This window comes from Micromys minutus, assembly GCF_963924665.1.
Source record: "Micromys minutus genome assembly, chromosome: X".
In the NCBI taxonomy this organism is placed as follows: domain Eukaryota; kingdom Metazoa; phylum Chordata; class Mammalia; order Rodentia; family Muridae; genus Micromys; species Micromys minutus.
This window is the reverse complement of record NC_137970.1, coordinates 102,862,445-102,884,074: the sequence shown is the minus strand read 5'-3', so window position 1 is coordinate 102,884,074 and position 21,630 is coordinate 102,862,445. Positions and strand designations below refer to the sequence as shown.

The following is a 21,630-nucleotide window of genomic DNA, read 5'->3' as shown; positions in this document are numbered from 1 at the left end:
GATGAGGGTGGGACCTGGGGCGACCTTCTTCCCCTTAGCTTGCTTTCCTTTGGGCATCTTGCTCGGCTGGAGGAGAAAGAGCTGCATTGGTTTTTCTATGAATTTGATCAATATTACTCTGGATGTGCCAAATTTTCTTCTGTAAATTTACATTTCAAAAGTCCCATGCATTTCATAATGTTGTGAATATTTGAAAAAAATGCATCATGTAAAGCACTAGTAGAATATTGACAAACTAGAAGCTAGAATAATTACTAACACTTAAAGTATTTACCCAAACCATTATTTTGGCATCTTTCTATTTATGATTTCAGTGTAAATTGGCTTAGGACACTAAATTTTATCTCTTTATTGCTTGCTTGATTGGACATTCATGCATGGCTTTCCTGTGGTACTTCATGTAGATGATCCCTTCATCTTTTTGAAATGTGAAAAGTGTGGTTTGGATCAGTTTTTCTTTAGAGCTTTCTTTTCGTCTTTAGATTCCATGCGTTTTTTCAGATTAGTGAATGATGATATCTGTAGTTTGTGTAGTTGTGGCTCAAACACATCTGTCTACTTTGCATGTGTCAGAACAAATCTCATAGTACCCACAAATAATAGAAACTGATGAAATAGCTCCTGAATGCTCAGATAGCAAAGACATGAAGACTGTGCTGTAAATATAGACTGCCCATTTCCCCTATTTATCCATTTACTAATATTTACTCATCTCTCACTATGTACTCTTGTGTTACTGCTGTTTTATTAATAGGGAAATAGTGTAACCTTGAGTTGTCTGTCTCCAAGGCACAACTCTCTTCTACAATCTAGAGTGATGTACTGATGGGCTTCCATGTCATGTTGCCATTTAATGATGAAGATAAATTTTCCCTTTTTAGACACAGCAGTACCATGCACCAAGGAAACCGAACTGCTATCTCTGGATTTATACTCCTGGGACTCAGAGTGGGGTCTGAGCAGCAGCAGCTTCTCTTCACACTGTTTCTATGCATGTATCTGGTCACTATGGTAGGAAACTCACTTATCATTCTGGCCATCATCAGTGATACTCACCTTCACAGTCCCATGTACTTCTTCCTTGCCAATCTATCATTCACTGACATCTGCTTCACAACCACTACAGTCCCTAAAATGTTGGCTGACATTCAAAGCCAGAATCCAACCATCTCCTTTGTAGGATGTTTGACACAAATGTATTTTTTTATGTTCCTGGTGGACCTGGACAATTTCCTTTTGGTAGCCATGGCATATGACCGATATATTGCCATCTGTCACCCATTACACTATGCTACACTGTTGAATCCCAAGCGCTGTGCCCTGTTGGTTATGATTTCATGGGTTATCTCTAATCTAGTCTCAGCACTGCATCTCAGCTTGCTGAGCCGCTTGCATTTCTGTGATCAGAGAGCAGTCCCACACTTTTTCTGTGATCTGGAACCCATTTTAAGACTTGCTTGCTCAGACACTCATATCAACAATTTGCTCATCCTTGTTGTTGGGGGGACGGTTATCTTCATCCCCTTTGTTTTGATTCTTGTCTCCTACGCACGTATTTGCACTGCTGTGCTTGGTGTTCCATCAGTTAAAGGAAAGTGGAAGACGTTTTCTACATGTGGTTCCCACCTCTCAGCAGTGTCTCTCTTTTATGGGTCTATTGTTGGTGTCTACTTTCTCCCACCTTCCATCTACTCAGAAGAAAGGGATAAGGTAGCTGCCATCATGTATACAGTTGTAACCCCCATGATGAACCCCTTCATTTATAGTCTAAGGAACAAAGTCATGAAAAGGGCACTGAGAAGATTACTCAGTCATTCCCTCCCCCCCCCCCGCCCTTTTTTGTAGTCGGTGAACTCTGACATGAAGATATCTTTATCAATCCTTACAAACCTAGATAAGCAAAATGGATACAGTACCTTAGCAGTTTTCTCCTATGAACTTAACTTCAGTTCTGTCCCAAGATTCTAGTTCCAAGATATCATAATGAAGCGAGTTGGAGAACGCTGTGAGTAAGATAGAAGATGAGGAGGGAACTGATAGCAGCGGGGGGAGGGGCGGGAATCGAAATCTCCTCCCAAAGTGCCCATTGTGATTCAAGCTGATAGCCTTTCCACTGGCGGGGGTGGGGTGGGGGTGGGCTCCACAGATCTGCATCCTCAAGAGGCCAACCAGCAACAGCCCCAAAGCCACCAGCAGGCCAGCTCTTCTGGTCAAATACCTAGCACAGTGGGAGGCACGGTATACAGAGCCCCAGAGAATGATCTTAGACAGTGCCAGCCCTGAAGAGGAGCAGGAGAAACCCATCCTCGACAGTCTGCTCCTGACTGGAGTGGGGAAGTCCATTGTCTTCTGTCTTCTCAAGTATTCGGAGTCAGCAGCTAGCCTCGTTGTTTGGAGGGCAACAGGAGTCAGCCAGGCCAACACGGATCTCCCAACCCGAAGACTGAAGGCAGCCCAGTAATGTGATCAAACAGCCAACAGCCATTGGGTCCTGACAGGTCACAAGGCTTCAAATAGCACAGATAAATGCCGACAAGAAGGCTGCCTCTGCTGCCACCATCGCCTCCTGGATAGTCTGCTATGGCCGCACTGCTGTGGCAGACGTCTGGACTTGAGCAGAGGGAACAACCTGATTTACTTGCTCTGCCCACTGTGACCTTCAACCCCATGCACTGTGACTTCTGCCTCCCCCCACTTTCCTCTGCGATTGGCATGTTGACAAGGACTGTCCCAAGTCAATAGAAAAGGTAAGGGTGGGGAACTAGGGGAGGATTAGGGGAACCTACCAAAAATTCAGTGTAGACAGTCAGACTACTACACTTGGACACTTGGGGTAAAGCCAGTGCCAGCAATAACAGTTTATCATGCTCATTAATTTGGGATTTCAAAACACAAATGAGAACTCCTCCTATCCACTCCAAGTGTATGTCACCATCACTTAAAGTAAGTTTCACTGGGGGGGAAAAAAGAAAAAAAGGATCACAGCAACAGCAACAAAAAACTTCTTTATTCTACTTTACAACCTTTTACATAATACTGCTCCTTAAATAAATTGATTTATTTATACAAATGAATGCATCATCAAGGTTTAACAATTTTTTCCTAATATTTGGCTTGAATTACCTTTTGTCCTCAACTAGATTTTACATGATAAATTATAAATTTCAAAAGGAGAAGTAATGGAGGAATAAGAGAAGGGAGATGGGGAAGGGCGGATCAAGGGAAGGTAGGGAGGGATCAAGGGAAGGTAGGGAGGGATCAAGGGAAGGTAGGGAGGGATCAAGGGAAGGTAGGGAATAGGTAAGGAGGAAGGGAGGTTTGACTATTGTTTATCCTATCATACAGATAGAACAATGTTAACTTTCACAACATCCAATGAGTAACTTCTTTCTATAACCCTTTGAGGTAAATATTATGGTGTTCTTATGTACCAGGCAAGAAGAAAAATGTATGTACTATGAAAAAAATATGCTTCACCAAAATATAGCAAACATCTTGTCCTATGAGCCCTACAGAAGCTCTGTAGCTATTAAATTCTTCTGAAGTTCTGCAATGATAGCTCACCAGAACAATGAAGCATCACTCTCTGTTTCGTCCAGCTTTGGCCCACTCTCTGTTGTAGCTAAATTGACCATTTTCTCATTCCTTGGGCAGTCTATGATTTTTCAGCACTCTAGTCCTCACAGTATATATGCTCTCCTTGAAATGAGTTTTACCCTCTCTTTCTAAAATATTCAACACATTTTTATGGTTTCATAGTAGATGCTACATCCTCTGAGCTCTCATATGTATCTCATGTTTCTATGTACAACGTACTTTTCTTTTTGTCAAGTGTATAGCACTTTCTATCTCCCACCCCCCTCCCGTGCAAAACATTTGCTATTACTGAGCTATTTTTTAGCCCTTACCAAATTGATGACCACCCACTCCATAAGAACATTTTATTACTTAACACAATAGATTATAATTAGTACAATATTTATTTGTGTCTTCCAAGTACTATGAACCCTTGGGGGTGGGGAGGATGATCTTGTCATACTAAACTCTGGAGCTCTTGCCAGAATAAAATGCCTAAAATAGAGCAGACACTCAGTAAGATGAATCAAATCAAGTATACATTTTTTTAAAAAAATATTTTTTATAGATATAACAATGATACATTTATAACAGCTGAAAAGTCTTTACATAGTTGTATATAAATATAAAAAACACATACATGAACTAAATTGAAATCTACAAAATGCTGATAAAACATTCAGGCTTATATTACAAAATATAATGTATTTGTGGATTGGAAGAATATCAAAACTATTAACCAATACCAAGTTGCCATCTCTCAACAATTGTATTTATTTTATTTTATTTTATTTTATTTTTTTAAACGACTTTATTTTACAAAACAAAGATAAATGTACAGATTTTAAACATATATTGCTTAAAATTATCCATTTTTGTCAGTACTGTTTTTTCAGATATTAAAATAATTTTTTACATAAAACTATGTGAATATATTTTTTAGTCAGTACTTGATTTTTTCAAGGGCTTGACAGTATGCATTGAAAACCTAATAGTTATAATGAGCGTAAAGTACATGCAAAACAAAACGCAACATGGAAATTGTCAAAGTCTTCTTGTTTTGTAAATATATTTTTTTTGTTTTCTTTATTTCTTGGAGTTCATACAGTCTGTGAGTTGTTTCTGGGGGAGTGCAAGCCTCTGGGGTTAGCACCCCAATATCAGTGACTGCATATTATGTCTGTTCTTTTGTGACTGGGTTATCTCACTCAGGATGATCTTCTATAGATGCAGCCATTTTCTTAAGAATTTGGTTAAGTCATTGTTTCTGGTGGCTGAGTAGTATTCCATTGTGTAAATGTACCACAATTTTTGTATCCATTCATCTTCTGAAGGACATCTGGGTTCTTTCCAGCTTCTGGCTATTATAAATAGAGCCGCTATGAACATTGTGGTGCATATATCTTTGTTGTGTATTAAAGTGTCTCTGGGGTATATGCCCAGAAGTGGAATAGCTGGGTCTTCAGGTAGTACTATATCCAATTTTCTGAAGTATCGCCAGACAGATTTCCAGAGTGGTTGTATTAGTTTGCAACCCCACCAACAGTGGAGAAGTGTTCCTCTTTCTCCGCAGCCTCGCCAGCATCTGCTGTCATCTGATTTTTGGATCTTGGCCAATCTGACTGGTTTGAGGTGGAATCTCAGGGTTTTTTGAATTGCATTTCCCTGATGGCTAAGGATGTGGCGCACTTCCTCAGATGTTTCGCGGCCATTCGGTGTTCCTCAACTGAGAACGTTTTGTTTAGCTCTGTACCCCATTTTTAAATAGGGTTGTTTGATTCTCTGGTGTCTAGCTTTTTGAGTTCTTTGTATACCTTGGATATTAGGCCTCTATCTGATGTGGTGTTGGTAAAGATCTTTTCCCATTCTGTTGGTTGCCATTTTGTTTTCTTGACGATGCCCTAAGCCTTACAGAAACTTTACAATCTCATTAAGTCCCATTTGTTAATCTTTGACCTTAGTGCTTGAGCCATTGGTTCAGGAAATTTTCTCCTGTGCCTATGTGTTCTAAGGTTTTCCCTACTTTCTCATCTAATAGTTTCAGTGTATCTGGTTTAATGTGGAGATCTTTGATCCACTTACACTTGAGCTTTGTACAAGGAGATAAGAACGGGTCTATTTTCATTCTTTTGCATGCTGAGTGCCAGTTGGACCAGCACCATTTGTTGAATAGGCTGTCCTTTTTCCATTGAATGTTTACTGCTCCTTTGTCAAAAATCAGGTGACCATATATATACATGAGGGCTCATTTTTGGATCTTCTATTCTATTCCATTGATCCACATGCCTATTTCTGTACCAGTACCATGCAGTTTTCAGCACAATTGCCTTGTAATATAGCTTGAGGTCAGGGATAGTGATTCCCGCAGATGTTTTTTTGTTGTTGAGGATGGATTTCGCTATTCTAGGTCTTTTGTTATTCCATATGAAATTGCACATTGATCTTTCCAATTCCATGAAGAACTGGGTTGGAATTTTGATGGGGATTACATTGAATCTGTAGATTGCTTTTGGTAGGATGGCCATTTTTAAGATGTTGATTTTTCCAATCCATGAGTATGGGAGATCTTTCCATTTTCTGAGATCCTCCTCAATTTCTTTCTTTAGAGGTTTGAAGTTCTTGTCATACAGGTCCTTCACTTGCTTAGTTAGAGTCACACCAAGGTATTTCATAGTTTTTGTGACGATTGTGAAGGGTACCTTTTCCCTAATTTCTTTCTCCACATGTTTGTCCTTTAAGTATAGGAAGGCTACTGATTTGTTCCAGTTAATTTTGTATCCAGCCACTTTGCTGAACTTGTTTATCAGCTGTAGGAGTTCTCTGGTGGAATTTTTGGGGTCACTCAAGTACACTATCATGTCATCGGCAAAGAGTGATGTTTTTATCTCTTCCTTTCTGATTTGTATCCCTTTGATCTCCTTTTGCTGTCTAATTGTTCCAGCCAGGACTTCCAGTACTATGTTGAATAGGTAGGGAAATAGTGGGCAGCCTTGTCGAGTCCCTGATTTTAGTGGGATTGCTTCAAGTTTCTCGCCACTAAGTTTGATGTTGGCTGTTGGTTTGCTGTATATTGCTTTTATTATGTTTAGGTATGGACCTTGGATTCCTGTTCTTTCCAGGACTTTTAACATGAAGGGGTGTTGGATTTTGTCAAATGCTTTCTCAGCATCTAGTGAGATGACCATGTGATTTTGATCTTTGAGTTTGTTTATATGGTGGATTACATGGATGGATTTCCTTATATTAAACCATCCCTGCATCCTAGGGATGAAGCCTACTTGGTCATGATGAATGATCGTTTTAATGTGTTCTTGGATTTGGTTTGCTAAGATTTGGTGAGTATTTTTGCATCAATGTTCATAAGTGAGATTGGTCTGAAGTTCTCTTTCCTTGTAGAGTCTTTGTGTGGTTTAGGTACGAGGATTATTGTAGCCTCAAAAAATGAGTTAGGTAGTATTCCATCTGATTCTATCTTTTGGAACAGTTTGGAGAGTATTGGTGTTATATCCCCAATAAATATCTGATAGAATTCTGCACTGAACCAGTCTGGACCTGGGCTTCTTTTGGTTGGGAGACTTTTGATGACTTCTATTTCTTTAGGTGTTATAGGGTTATTTATATGGTTTACTTGGTCCTGGTTTAACTTTGGGATCTTATATCTGTCTTGGAATTCATCCATTTCCTCCAGATTTTCCAATTTTGTGGAGTATAAATTTTTGTAGTAGGATCTGATGATTTCTTGAATTTCCTCAGTTTCAGTTGTTATGTCCCCACTTTCCTTTCTTATGTTGTTAATTTGTATACTATCTCTTTGCCCTCTAGTTAGTCTTGCTAGGGGTTTATCAATCTTGTTGATTTTCTCAAAGAACCAACTTTTGGTTTTGTTAATTTTTTCAATGGTTCTTTTTGATTTTATTTGGTTTATTTCTGCCCTAATTTTGATTATTTCTTGCCGTCTACTCTTTTTGGGTATATCTGCTCCCTTCTGTTCTAGGGCTTTTAGCTGTGCTGTCAGGTTGCTTATGTAAGCTCTCTCCAGTTTCTTTTTGGAAGCACTTAGGGCTATGAGTTTTCCTCTCAGTAGTGCTTTCATTGCATCCCATAGGTTTGGGTATGTTGTGTTTTTGTTGTTGTTGAATTCTAGAAAATTCTTAATTCCTTTTTTTTATTTCTTCTTTGACCCTGCTATCCTTTCACAGAGCATTGTTTAGTTTTCATGTGTATGTGGGCTTTTTGTTGTCTTTGTTGTTGTTAAAGACCAGCCGTAGACCATGCTGATCTGAGAGGATGCATGGGAGTATATCAATCTTCTTATATTGATTGAGGCTCGCTCTGTGTCCAAGTATGTGGTCAATTTTCGAGAAGGTGCCATGGGGTGTTGAGAAGAAGGTGTATTCTTTTACTTTAGGAGAATATGTTCTGTATATAACTATTAATTCTAGTTGGTTCAAAGTCTCTGCTAGTTTTGCAGTGTCCTTGTTCAGTTTCTGTTTCCATGATCTGTCCATTGGTGAGAGTGGGGTATTAAAGTCTCCCACTATTATTGTGTGGGGTGAAATGTATTTTTTAGCTTTAGTAGGATTTCTTTTATGAATGTGGGTGCTTTTTTATTTGGAGCATATATGTTAAGGATTGAGTGTTTCTCCTGACAGATTTCCCCGGTAATGAGCAAAAAGTGTCCTTCCTTATCTTTTTTGATAAGTTTTGGTTGGAAATTTACTTTATTCGATATTAGAATAGCCACTTCAGCTTGCTTCTTGGGGCTGTTTGCTTGGAAGTTTTTTTCCCACCCTTTAACTCTGAGATAGTGTCTGTCTTTGTCTCTGAGATGAGTTTCCTGTATGCAGCAAAAGGCTGGATTTTGTTTATGTATCCAGTCTGATAGCCTATGTCTTTTTATTGGGGAGTTGAGTCCATTTATGTTAATAGATATCAAGGAATAGTTGTTTCTGTTTCCTGCCATTATTGCTTTTGTGGGTTGAGTTGTGTCTGTGTCTTTTTCTTCTTTTAGTTTTCTTGTTTAGGAGTTTTCTTGTTTTTACTAGGATATAGTTCCCCTCATTGTATTGGGTTTTCCACCTATAATTCATTGTAGTGCTGGGTTTGTGGTCAGATATTGTGTGAATTTTGATTTATCTTGAAATATCTTCATTTCTTCATCGATGGTGTTTGGTAGTTTTGCTGGGTATAGCAGCTTGGGCTGGCACTTGTGTTCTCTTAGGGTGTGCATGATGTCTGTCCAGGCTCTTCTAGCTTTCATAGTCTCTGTTGAGAAATCGGGTGTGAGTCTGATTGGTCTGCCTTTATATGTTACCTGACCTTTTTCTCTTACTGCTTTTAGTATTCTTTCTTTGCTTTTGGCACTTGATGTTTTTACTATTATGTGTCGGGAGGTATTTCTTTTCTGGTCCAACCTATTTGGAATTCTGAAGTCTTCTTTTATGCTCGTGGTCATCTCATTCTTGAGGGTAGGGAAGCTTTCTTCTACGATTTTGTTGAAGATATTTACTGTGCCTCTTAGTTGATACTCTTCTCCCTCTTCTATTCCTATTATCCTTAGGTTAGGTCTTCTCATTGTGTCCTGGATTTCCTGGACATTTTGGGTTAGGAGCTTTTTGTTTTTTGCATCTTCTCTGGCTGTTTAGTCTATGTTTACAATGTTGTCTTCTGCCCCCGAGCTTCTCTCTTCCATCTCTTGTAATCTATTGGAAATGCTTGCTTCTGTGATTCCTGATTTCTTTTTTTGGTGTTTTACCTCTAGGGTTATCTCTTTTTGTCTTTTCTTTATTGTGTCAATTTCCGTTTTAAATTCCTTCTTCCATTCCTTCATCTCTTTGATTCTGTTTTCCTCTAGTTCTTTGAGTTCTTTGAATGGTTTTCTTGTTTCCTCTTTAAAAGCTTCTGAATCTTTTTGCTTTTCCTCTCGTTCTTGTTTAAGTATCTCTATCAGCATCTTGAGGTATGATTTCAGGTCTGTGTCTTCCTTTTCTGGAGTGTTTGGAATTCCGATGTTTGCTGTTATGGGAGAGCTGAGTTCTGGTGTTGCCAGGTTGTCTTGGTTTCCTTGGGATTTACTCTTTCGCTTTTCTCTTGCTATTTTGTTGTCAGTGATATGTTCTTGCCTTTCCCTTGTATCTGGTCTGTGTCCCTGTATCTCCACTGGTCCAGGTGGCAGATGGGTTGAGCCCTGTTCTATGCCTCAGAGTCGTCGGGTGGGAACAGAAATTCCTAAGTTCTATTCCTGGTCGCTGGATCAGACAGGGCGGGGCATTGCAAGGCAGGGGGTTCACTTTCCGTGTGTACTCCGCAGAGATCTCTCTGCTCCCTGGTAGCCCAGGTCTCCCACCCACCAGTTGCTCAGCCTTTAAGAGTTGCCCTTCCGGGTTGCAGATGGGCCAGGCTCCGCTCTGCATCCTGAAGTCGCCTCTGGGTGGAAACAGAAGTTCCTAAGTTCTGTTCCAGGTCACAGTTGTTCAGCCTTTACAAGCTGCCGTTCCGGGTGGCAGATGGGCCAGGCTCCGCTCTGGGTTCTGAAGTCGCCACCGGGTGGAAACAAGTTTGAAATTTCTGTTCTTGGTAGCTGGATCAGGCAGGGCAGGGCAAGGTAGGGGGTGCACTTTCCGTGTTCACTCCGCAGAGATCTCTCTGCTCCCTGGCAGCCCAGGTCTCCCACCCACCGCTTGCTCAGCCTCTACCAAAAAAAAAATTTTTTTTTCTCTGCCAAATTGTTAGTAATTACTGATCAACTACCATTTTTTTCTAATTTCCACTCTTCTTATGATATAATCTATAAATTCATGTAGTGCTTATCTCTTATTTAAATCTACTGATGATATAAATTAGTTAGCAGTTAACATGTTCTGAAATAGAAGGCTGCAAAATTACCATACTAGATATGTACCAGTATTAAGCCTTTCTTACTGCTGGGTCATCACAGGTTGCCATTCTATACAATGGCTTCTCTTGTCTCCAGCCTTCTATAAACTACCCACTACTCTTTTTGAAATTTAAAATTTTAAAATTTCATTTCATGTGCATGGATATTTTCTCTGCATGTATGTCTGTGCACCACTTACATATCTTGTGCCCTGGAACAGGGCATCAGAATCTCAATAACTGGAGGTACCTAAGGTATGAATCAAGATGTAGGTGTTGGTAATTGAACTCATGCCCTCTTGATGCATAATCAGTGCTTTTATTTATTTATTTTTATTCATTATTATCTTATGCAATATACACTGATTTCATTTCCCCCCATTCTACTCCTCCCAGCACCCCTTTTCATCCCAGACTCATGTCTCCTGTTTCCTTTTATAAAAGAGCATGTTTCTCAGTGATATTTACTGAACATGGCGACCAGTGTTCTTTGTTTTAAAGTTTTTATTTATTTATTTATTTTTGGTGAATTTCACACCATGTACTCCAATCTCATTCAGTTCCTCTCCCTTCACATCCACCTTCTACCCTTTCAACAATCCCTTTGCAATGGAGGAAAATAAAATCATATTGTGGAAGCTGTAGTGAGTCACAGTGTGTTCCGCACTGTACCCTTTTATCTATTCTTTTTTGCTTGCAAATGTTCATTGCAGTAGCCCCTTGAGGCCTCTTGTTTCTGATATTCTATCAAGACTGGAGCCTCACTGAGACTTCTCTTGGACATCACTTGGGTATGCTGTTTTTGCCCTGAATCATGGATTCAGTTTTGAATCTGTAAGCCTTGCTTCTTCATGCACTTTAGTAGTTCTTCACTGTGGTAGATGTTGGGGTGAGCTAATTCAAAGGCCTGGATCCAGGCCTGAGTGGCATCTAATCTGGCCTACTTACTGGCTTTTTGTGTCTTCCATCCTCTGGGCTGGATCACCAGCAATCATTGCTTCCAGGTTCAGCTCTATCCTGCCACCCAGGTAAGATGCAGGACAAGCTCTCCAAAGTGTTGCAGCAGATGAGGATTTTGGCCAGTTCTCCCACACTTAGGACCCTTGGGCCAGCTCTTCTGCCTTTCTCGAGTTGGTGAGGGTTGAAGGAGGGGAGAAACATCTTTCTCGATCATTTGATCCACTGCCCAGCAGACAGGAGGCAGTTCCAGGTCGCCCTCAGGGCTGTCTTATTTGCAACCTCCACATCCAGGGACAGTCTATTATGCTGCTCAGGTGAGGGAAAGGGCCAACTTTCACACTCTGATGACCTCATGGCCAGCTTTTCTGCCTTCTATTGGTAGTAAAAGAGGATCCTCTCTCTATTGTCCATAACACCACATGGCAGACAATTGGCAGGGTCAGCTCTCATGCTCACACCTTCAGTCTTTCTTATATGTGCCCCCACCGATAGGGTCAGTTTTATTGTGCAGACACGGTTAGGTGCAGGGCCTGCTCTCCAGAGTACTGCAGCTGGTGAGGGGCAAAGATAGCTTTCCTGAACTCAGGGACAGATCTTCTTCCTGCTACAAGTGGTGAGGAACACCAAGGGAGTAGAACATCTTTTATTTGTCCATGCCACCACATAGGAGATTGTGCATAGCCTTGGTGATGGCTCACTTGCCATTCCTATTATGGGCAGGCCTACTTTCCTGAGTACTGTAGAAGGCTAGGGGCAGAGACAGATCTGCTTTTATATCCTCAGGTCCATCTCTTGCAAAGTACCCAAGTGAGGGGTGATGACAGTTCTATACAGCCATCCGACAGTAACATGTCCCTGGTCAATAGCCCATACCAGTGATGTTCATCTGGACTTTGGTGGAAACAAATCCTACTGCTTTAGAGCCATGGACCCTGGCACGGCCTCCAGTGGCAGTACAGGTCATGGTCTTAGGTGGTATCACCAGCTACTCATATCAGGTTTTCTTTAATATTGTTGAGTCTCCAGCTGTGCCTCTTTTCATCATGCCCACATACATTTGTTTCTCTTTCTCTTCCATGTCTCAACCATTTACTTGCTACTTTTAGAGGCACACAGGGTCCTTGAGTGGGGCCATCTTAGGAGTGGTATCAGAAGTATGATGCTTTGCTTATGCATTATGGTATCTGGGAGGGATCATCTCGAGAATGGTCTGCTTCATACTTATCTTACCTGTGCAGCACCAAACTGGTGGTTATTTCAGACTAGCTCTTTGTCCAGGTCCCATGATGCCAGTCTGATGGTTATCTCAGCTTCCTCCTCAAATGTCCCACCCAAATGGACCCATAGAAGGATCATTTGTCTTAGGGCCCAGAGCCCTTAGTTTCAGGTTGATTTCTTCTGTTCTCTGGCTTGCTCCTGGTCCTAGAAGCCATTGGCGCCTGGGAGGCACCAGACTGGTGACCATTTTATGCTTTTTTTTTTCCAGGGAATATCAGGCTACTAATCATTCAGATGTTCATAGATCAGAACAGTGAACATAGACCTAGCCTCTCTACTCTCTGCTATCTACTGACTTATGTGTGACACAGCAGCCACTCCTGCATCAATTCTAGGGCCAGGACAGCCAGTGCTCCTAGCAATTAAACTTTCTAGAACCCAACTACTATTCTTTGTGGGCTATAAATACAAACATATATATTTGTTTATATACACAAGTAAGTACATATTTCAATTATATGCTGCTGGATATTTGATCATATTTTGAACCTGGGTTTTGTTTTTATTATTATTATTATTCCTTACCCTTTTATTTTTTAAAAAGGGGGATACATTTACAGATTTTTTTAATTGAACAACTTTATTTTAAAAACAGTGATAAATGTACAGATTTTTTTGCATAAAAGTATATGAATACATTTTGTCAGTACTTGATTTTTTTAAAGGTTTGATAGTGTGCATTAAAATCTTACTAGTTACATTGAGCATAAAGTACATGTAAAACAAGATGTAACCTGGAAATAGTCAAAGTTTTCTTGGTGTGTAAAGATTAAGCATAATGATTTTTCAATTTTTTTTGGCCTTTATTTTTCATGAGCTTCATATAGTCTGTGAGTTGTTTCTGGGGTGTTCAGAGCTTTCTTGGTTAGTATCCAATAATCAGTGACTGCATATTATGTCTGTTCTTTTGTGGCTGGGTTACCTCACTCAGGATGATATTCTTTAGGTGCATCCATTTTCTTAGGAATTTCATAAAGTCATTGTTTCTGATAGCTGAGTAGTACTCCATTGTGTAAATATACCACAATTTTTGTATCCATTCATTTACTGAAGGACATCTGGGTTCTTTCCAGCTTCTGGCTATTATAAATAGGGCTGCTATAAACATTGTGGTGTAAGTGTCTTTGTTGTATGTTGGAGCGTCTCTAGGGTACATGGCCAGAAGTGGAATAACTGGGTCCTCAGGTAGTACTATGTCCAATTTTGAACCTGGGTTTTGTATTCTTTACTGAAAGAATCTCTTTTGACTTGTGATACAGTTCAGCCTTAGTACACAGCTTTAGCACACATCTTTTTTCTTAGAACTTTATTTTTTATAAAAGAGATACATATACAGTTTTTTAAAAAGCATTTTGGCATAAAATCATATGAATATATTTTTGTCAGTATTTGATTTTTTAAAGGTTTAATAGTATGCATTGAAATCTTACTAGTTAACATAAGCATAAAGTACATGTAAAACAAAACATAACATGGAAATAGTCAAAGTTTTCTTGGTGTGTATAGATTAAACATAATGATTTTTAAATACCAAAAACTGTTACAATGCTATATTTCTAGCTTTTGGATTATTAATGCTTTAAGGTCTAGGTGTACCCCACTCTGAGTGGGTGCTATACAATTATTGTTTTTTTTTTTCTATGAAGGACTAAGGCTTCTAATTTTTGGCCTTTCTTTTTTTGAGCTTCATATTATCTGAGACTTGTTTCTTGGGTTTTTATAGCTTCCTGGGGCTAGTATCCAATTATTGACTGCATATTATGTCTGTTCTTTTGTGATTGGGTTACTTCACTCAGGATAATATTCTCTAGATGCATCCATTTGACTAGAAATTTCATAAAGTCATTGTTACTAATACCCGAGTAGTTCTCCATTGTGTAAATATACTACAATTTCTGTATCCATTCATCTACTTTTCCATTCAGTCCAAACTAACTCACAAATACTAATAAATGGCTTTTATTTGATCAGGCATAAAAAATAAAATACTTGCCTTAACAAAACAAAATATTTAAGCTACATGACTTTATTTCATGTTAGAATAATAAACTGTTGATTGCTATGGCCCATGCCTTCATGGACTTTTGAGATTTCTTTCTTTTTTTTTTTTAAAGATGTATTTGTGGTTTGGTATTAAATACACAGATTAGAGATTTAATATGTTTTAAGTAAATTTAAAGTGTTTCTACAGTTCAAACTTGTTTTCTAAATCTCTTGAGTTGGAGTGATTTAGATCTAAGATAAAATAATTAAGCAGGGCAGTGGTAGACCATGTCTTTAATCCCAGTGTATCTTTATAAATTATTTGTTTTCAAAATTCTAGAGTTAGAGTGTATGAGGTGGTAGTGGCACATAACTTTAATTATACCACTCAGGAACAAAACTCAGATGCAGCCAAAAATTGGTATATTTTTACACTAAAGAGATTACATTCCATATTTCCAGATTTTTATAAAAATCTCTCTACAGGGTTACTAGAAATTCAGGTAGTTTCCAATGAGGACAGGATCAAATGTCAGCTTTTGAGACTGCTGGTAAGGTCATCTCTTTGCATGCAACCCTGACCAATATTGATTGGGTTGATACCCTATTTATGGATATCCTATTTATTGATTAATTGGCAAGTGGGAACTCTTCATAAATTAACAAGGAATCTACCAACATTTGTTTCTTGGCTTCTCTTGCAAGTACTTTCCACATAGGGAAAATAAATGTTCTCTCTTTGAAAAAACTTTGGGACATTTCACAGGTTGTGGAGAACATTATATTTAGTCATTGCCAACTAATCTGTGGTCATATGCTTGCCCCTCAGAATGATGGGTTGAGTTTGTTTAAAGGCTTAGCCATAGAGGAAAAGTATGAGGGACAGCGGAGATCCAGGGACACAGGCCTGGTGAGATGGTGCTCCAAGTAGCTGGGGAGCAGAGAGGTCTATACTGAGTGCTCATAAAGTGTGCCCCCCCTGATTGGTTCAGGGGAGCAGGAACCCTGCCTTAGGGGCTCTGTTTCCAGCCAGCAGCCCGTGCATGCAGAACAGACACTCAGGCCATCTGCCACCAGGAACAGCTGAGATCCAGGGACACAAGACAAGTACACTGGAGAGACAAGAACCAATCACTGTCACCAAGAACACATATAATCACATACAACAAGATGGCAAGAGGAAAGCTAAAGAACATACCCCAGGGAAACCAAGATAACCTGGCAACACCAGAACCCATCTCTCCCATCACAGCAAACAGTGGAATGCTAAACATTCCAGAAAAAGAAGACTCAGACACAAAATTCTACCTTAAGATGATGATAGAGATCCTACAACAAGAACGGGAGGAAAAGCATAAAAAAATAGAAGCTTTTAAAGAGGAAACAAGAAAAACACTCAAAGAACTCAAAGAACTAGAGGAAAACAGAATCAAAGAGATGAAGAAATGGAAGAAGGAATTTAAAATGGAAATGGACACAATAAAGAAAACACAAAAAGAGACAACTCTAGGAGTAGAATACCTAAAAAAGAAATCAGGAGTCACAGATGCAAGCATCTCCAAAATACTACAAGAGATGGAAGAGCAAATCTCGGGGGCTGAAGACAAAATTGAAAATATAGACAAAACAGTCAGAGAAAATGCAAAAGCCAAAAAGCTCCTAACACAAAATGTTCAGGTGATGCAGCACAGAATGAGAAGACCAATCGTAAGGATAATAGAAATAGAAGAGGGCAAAGAATATCAACTAAGAGACATAGTAAATAACTTCAACAAAATCTTAGAAGAAAACTTCCCTAACCTTAAGAATGAGATGACCATGAGCATAAAAGAAGCCTACAGAACTCCAAATAGAGTGGATCAGAAAAGAAATTTCTCCCCACACATAATAGTCAAAACACCAAGTGCCCAAAGCAAAGAAAGAATACTAAAAGCAGTAAGGAAAAAAGGACATGTAACATATAAAGGCAGACCAAACAGGATCAAACATGATTTCTCAACAAAGTCTATGAAAGCTAGAAGATCCTGGACAGACATCATGCAGAATCTAAGAGAACACAAGTGTCAGCCCAAGTTGTTACACCCAGCAAAACTCTCAATCATCATAGATGGAGAGACTAAGATATTCCAAGACAAAAATAATTTACACAATATCTGACCACAAACCCAGCACTACAATGAATTATTGGTGGAAAACCCAATACAAGGAGGTAAATTATATCATAGTAAAACAAGAAAATACCTAAGGAAGAAAACCAAAAGAAGACACAAAGGCACCATTCTACCCCCAAAAGCAAAAATAGCAGGAAACAGCAACCACTCTTCCTTAATATCTGTTAACATAAATGGACTCAATTCACCAATAAAAAGATATAGGCTATCAGCCAGGATACATAAACAAACCCCAGCATTTTCCTGCTTATAGAAAACTCATCTCAGAGACAAAGACAGACACTATCTCAGAGTAAAATTTTGTGAAAAACCCTTCCAAGCAAACAGCCCCAAAAAGCAAGCTGGAGTGGCCATTCTAATATCAAATAAAGTAGATTTCAACTAAAAGTTATCAAAAAAAAGATAAGGAAGTACACTTTTTATTCATTTTAGGGAAAATTTGTCAGGAGGAACTCTCAATCTTTAGTATATATGCTCCAAATACAAGAGCACCTATATTCACAAAAGAAACCCACCTAAAGCTCAAAAAATACATTGTACCCAACACAATAATAGTGGGAGACTTCAACACCCCACTCTAACCAATGGACTGATCATGGAAACAGAAACTGAACAAGGACACATTGAAACTAGGAGAAAGTTTAGCACAGGTTATGAACCAATTGGAATTAATAGACATCTACAGAATATATCATCCTAAAACTAAAGAATACAGCTTCTTCTCAGCACCTCATGGCACCTTCTCCAAAATTCAGCATATAATAGATCACAGAACAAGCCTCAATAGATATAAGAAGATTGAAATACTCTCATGCATTTTATCAGATCACCATGGTCTAAGTCTGGTCTTTAATAACAACAAAAACAACAAAAATCCCATATATAGATAGAAACTAAACAATGCTCTATTAAACAATAGCATAGTCAAAGAAGAAATAAAGAAATAAATTAAGCATTTTCTAGAATTCAATGAAAATGAAAACACAACATACCAAAACCTATGGAATGCAAGGAGAGCAGTACTGAGAGGAAAACTCATAGCTCTGAATGCTTCCAAAAAGAAACTGGAGACAGCATACATCAGCAACTTGACAGCATAGTCGAAAGCTCTAGAACAAAAGGAAGCAGATACACCCGAGAGGAGTAGACAGCAAGAAATAATAAAACTTAGAGCAGAAATTCACCAAATAGAAACAAAAAGAACCATTCAAGAAATCAATAAAACCAAGAGCTGGTTCTTTAATAAAATTAACAAGATTGATAAACCCTTAGCCAGACTAACTAAAGGGCAAAGAGAGGGTATTCAAATTAACAAAATCAGAAATGAAAGTGGAGACATAATAACTGAAACTGAGAAAATTCAAGAAATCATCAGATCCTACTACAAAAGCCTATATACAACAAATCTGGAAAATATGAGGGAAATGGATGAATTCCTAGACAGATACCAGATACTAAAGTTAAACCAGGACCAGGTAAACCATCTAAATAATCCCATAACACCTAAAGAAATAGAAGCAGGCCTGAAAGCCTCTCAACCAAAAAAAAAAAAAAAAAAAAAAAAAAAAAAAATCCCAGGTATAGATGGGTTCAGAATTTTATCAGACTAATACCAATATTCTCCAAACTATTTCACAAAATAGAATCAGATGGAAAACTAACTAACTCATTCTTGAGGCCACAAAAACCTTCCTTCCTAAACCACACAAAAGTCCTACAAGGACAGAAAAATTCAGACCAATCTCACTTATGAACATTGATGCAAAAATACTCAACAATATCCTTGCAAACTGAATCCATGAGCACATGAAAAGGAGCATTCAACATGATCAAGTAAGCTTTATCTCTGGAATGCAGGGATGGTTTAATATATGGAAATCCATCAATGTAATCCACCATATAAACAAACTGAAATAAAAAAAAATCACATGGTCATCTCACTAGATGATGAGAAAGCATTTGACAAAATTGAACACCCCTTCATTTAAATGTCTTGGAAATAACCAGGAATACAAGGTCCATACCTAAACATAATAAAAGCAATATACAGCAACCCAACAGCCAACATGAAACTTAATGGTGGGAAACTTGAAGCAATCCTACTAAAATCAAGGACACAACAAGGCTGACCCTGTCTACCTACCTATTCAACATAGTACTGGAAGTCCTGGCTGGAGCAATTAAACAGCAAAGGGAAATCAATGGGATACAAGTTGAAATGGAAAAGTGAAAACATCACTGTTTGCAGACAACATGATAGTGTAAGTAAGTGACCCCCAAAATTCCACCAGAGAAGTACAGCTGATAAAGAAGTTCAGCAATGTGGCTGGATATAAAATTAACTCAAATGAATCAGTAGCATTCCTGTACTTAAAGGACAAACATGCAGAGAAAGAAATTATGGAAAAGATACACTTCACAATAGTCACAAACAATATCAAATAACTTGTTGTGACTCTAACTAGGCAAGTGAAGGACCTGTATGACAAGAACTTCAAATCTCTAAAGAAGGAAATGGAGGAAGATCTTAGGAAATGCTAAAATTTCCCATGCTCATGGATTGGAAGGAACAACATTGTAAAAATGTCCATCTTACCAAAAGCAATCTACAGATTCAATGAAATCCCCATCAAAATTCCAACCCAGTTCTTCATGGAATTGGAAAGAGCAATGTGTAATTTCATATGGAATCACAAAAGACCTAGAATAGCAAAAAACATCCTCAACAACAAGAATACATCTGTGGGAATCACTATCCCTGACCTCAAGCTATATTACAAGGCAATTGTGCTAAAAACTGCATGGTACTGGTACAGAGATAGGCACAGGGATCAATGGAATAGAATAGAAAATCCAGAAATGAGCCCTCACATATATGGTCACTTGATTTTTGATAAAGGAGCTGTAAACATACAATGGAAAAAGGACAGGCTATTCAACAAATGGTGTTGGTCCAACTGGCACTCAGCATGCAGAAGAATGAAAATAGACCCTTTCTTATCTCTTTGTACAAAGCTCAAGTGTAAGTGGATCAAAGATCTCCACATTAAACCAGGTTCCCTGAAACTACTAGAAGAGAAAGTAGGGAAAACCATAGAACACATAAGTACAGGAGAAAATTTCCTGAACAGAACACCAATGGCTCATGCTCTAGGGTCAAATACTGACAAATGGGACTTAATGTGATTTCAAAGTTTCTGTAAGGCTGAGGACACTGTCAAGAAAATAAAATGGCAGCCAACAGATTTGGAGAAGATCTTTACTAACCCCACATCAGATAGAGGCTTAATATACAAGGTATAGACAAACTCAAGAAGCTAAATACCAGAGAATCAAACAACCCTGTTAAAAAATGGGGTACAGAGCTAAACAAAAGGTTCTCATTTCAGGCATATGGAATGGCTGAGAAGCACCTAAGGAAGTGCTCGACATCTTTAGCCATCAGGGAAATGCAAATCAAAACAACCCTGTGATTCCACCTCACACCAACCAGAATTGCTAAGATCAAACATTCAGATAACAGCAGATCATGCTGAGGATGTGGAGAAATAGGAACACTTCTCCACTGTTGGTGGGGTTGTAAACTGGTACAACCACTCTGGAAATCAGTCTGGCGATTCCTCAGAAAAATGGACATAGTACTACCTGACCTGGTTATTCCACTTATGGGTATATACCCCAGAGGAGCTCCAAAATACAACAAAGACACATGCATCACAATGTTCATAGTAGCCCTGTTTATAATAGCCAGAAGCTGGAAAGAACCCAGATGTCCTTCAGTAGATGAATGGATACAAAAATTCTGGTATATTTACACAATGGAGTACTACTCAGCTATCAGAATTAATGACTTTATGAAATTCTTAAGAAAATGGATGCATCTAGAGAATATCATCCTGAGTGAGTTAACCCGGTTACAAAAGAACAGACATAATATGCAGTCACTGATAATTTGTGGGGCGCTGCCTGCACATTCTCCATTACAAGATGGTGCTGATATCTGGCTGGAGTTAGCAGTAAACAAGCCATGTGCGCACACGCTGGGTAACTTTCCACTCCTTGAGCTCTGCCTCTCCCGTGGCATCATAGGGCCTGATGAGTTTCAACCAATCAGGGGGCTCCACATCCAAGGCAAGGACTGATTCCTATATAAGGGGACGGGCTAGATAGTTCGGGGTCTTTGTCTTCACTTGTTGCAAGCTTATGCTCTGCCTCTCGAGATGCATTAAAGCTTTACCGCAGAAGAATCCTATTTTGTGTGCTGCGTCGTTCTTGCTGGCGAGACGGTAGCGCGGGACAATAATTGGATACTAACCACAGAAATCTCTGAACACCCCAGAAACAACTCACAGACTATATGAAGTTCATGAAAAAAAAATAAAAACCATTATGCTTAATCTTTACACACCGCGAAACCTTTGAGTATTTCCAGGTTACATCTTGTTTTACATGTATGTTATTATGCTCATTGTAACTAGTAAGATCTCAATGAACACTATCAAACATTTAAAAAAACCAAGTACTCACTAAAATGTATTCGTATAGTTTTATGCAAAAATGCTTAAAATCTGTACATTTATCTTTGTTTTTTAAAATAAAATTGTTCAATTAAATAAAAAGAAAATGCAAAACCTTTATGCTTAATCTTTATATACCAAGAAAACTTTGACTAATTCAAGGTTACATGTAGTTTTACCTGTACTTTATGCTCATTGTAACTAGAAAGATCTTAATTCACATTATCTAACCTTAAAAAAAAACAAGTACCGACAAAAATGTATTTGTA

General features: G+C 38.7%; 1 protein-coding gene across 1 annotated transcript; it reads left to right on the top strand.

Annotated features, from left to right (window-relative positions):
* Window positions 1–840: 840 nt before the first annotated feature.
* LOC308415164 (olfactory receptor 1468-like) lies at window positions 841–1,845 on the top strand (the record flags this gene model as incomplete). The annotated part of the gene is made up of 1 exon (XM_080910205.1): window positions 841–1,845. One exon carries the CDS (start codon window positions 841–843, stop codon window positions 1,843–1,845), a length of 1,005 nt encoding a protein of 334 aa, XP_080766331.1.
* Between the last annotated feature and the right edge of the window lie 19,785 nt (window positions 1,846–21,630).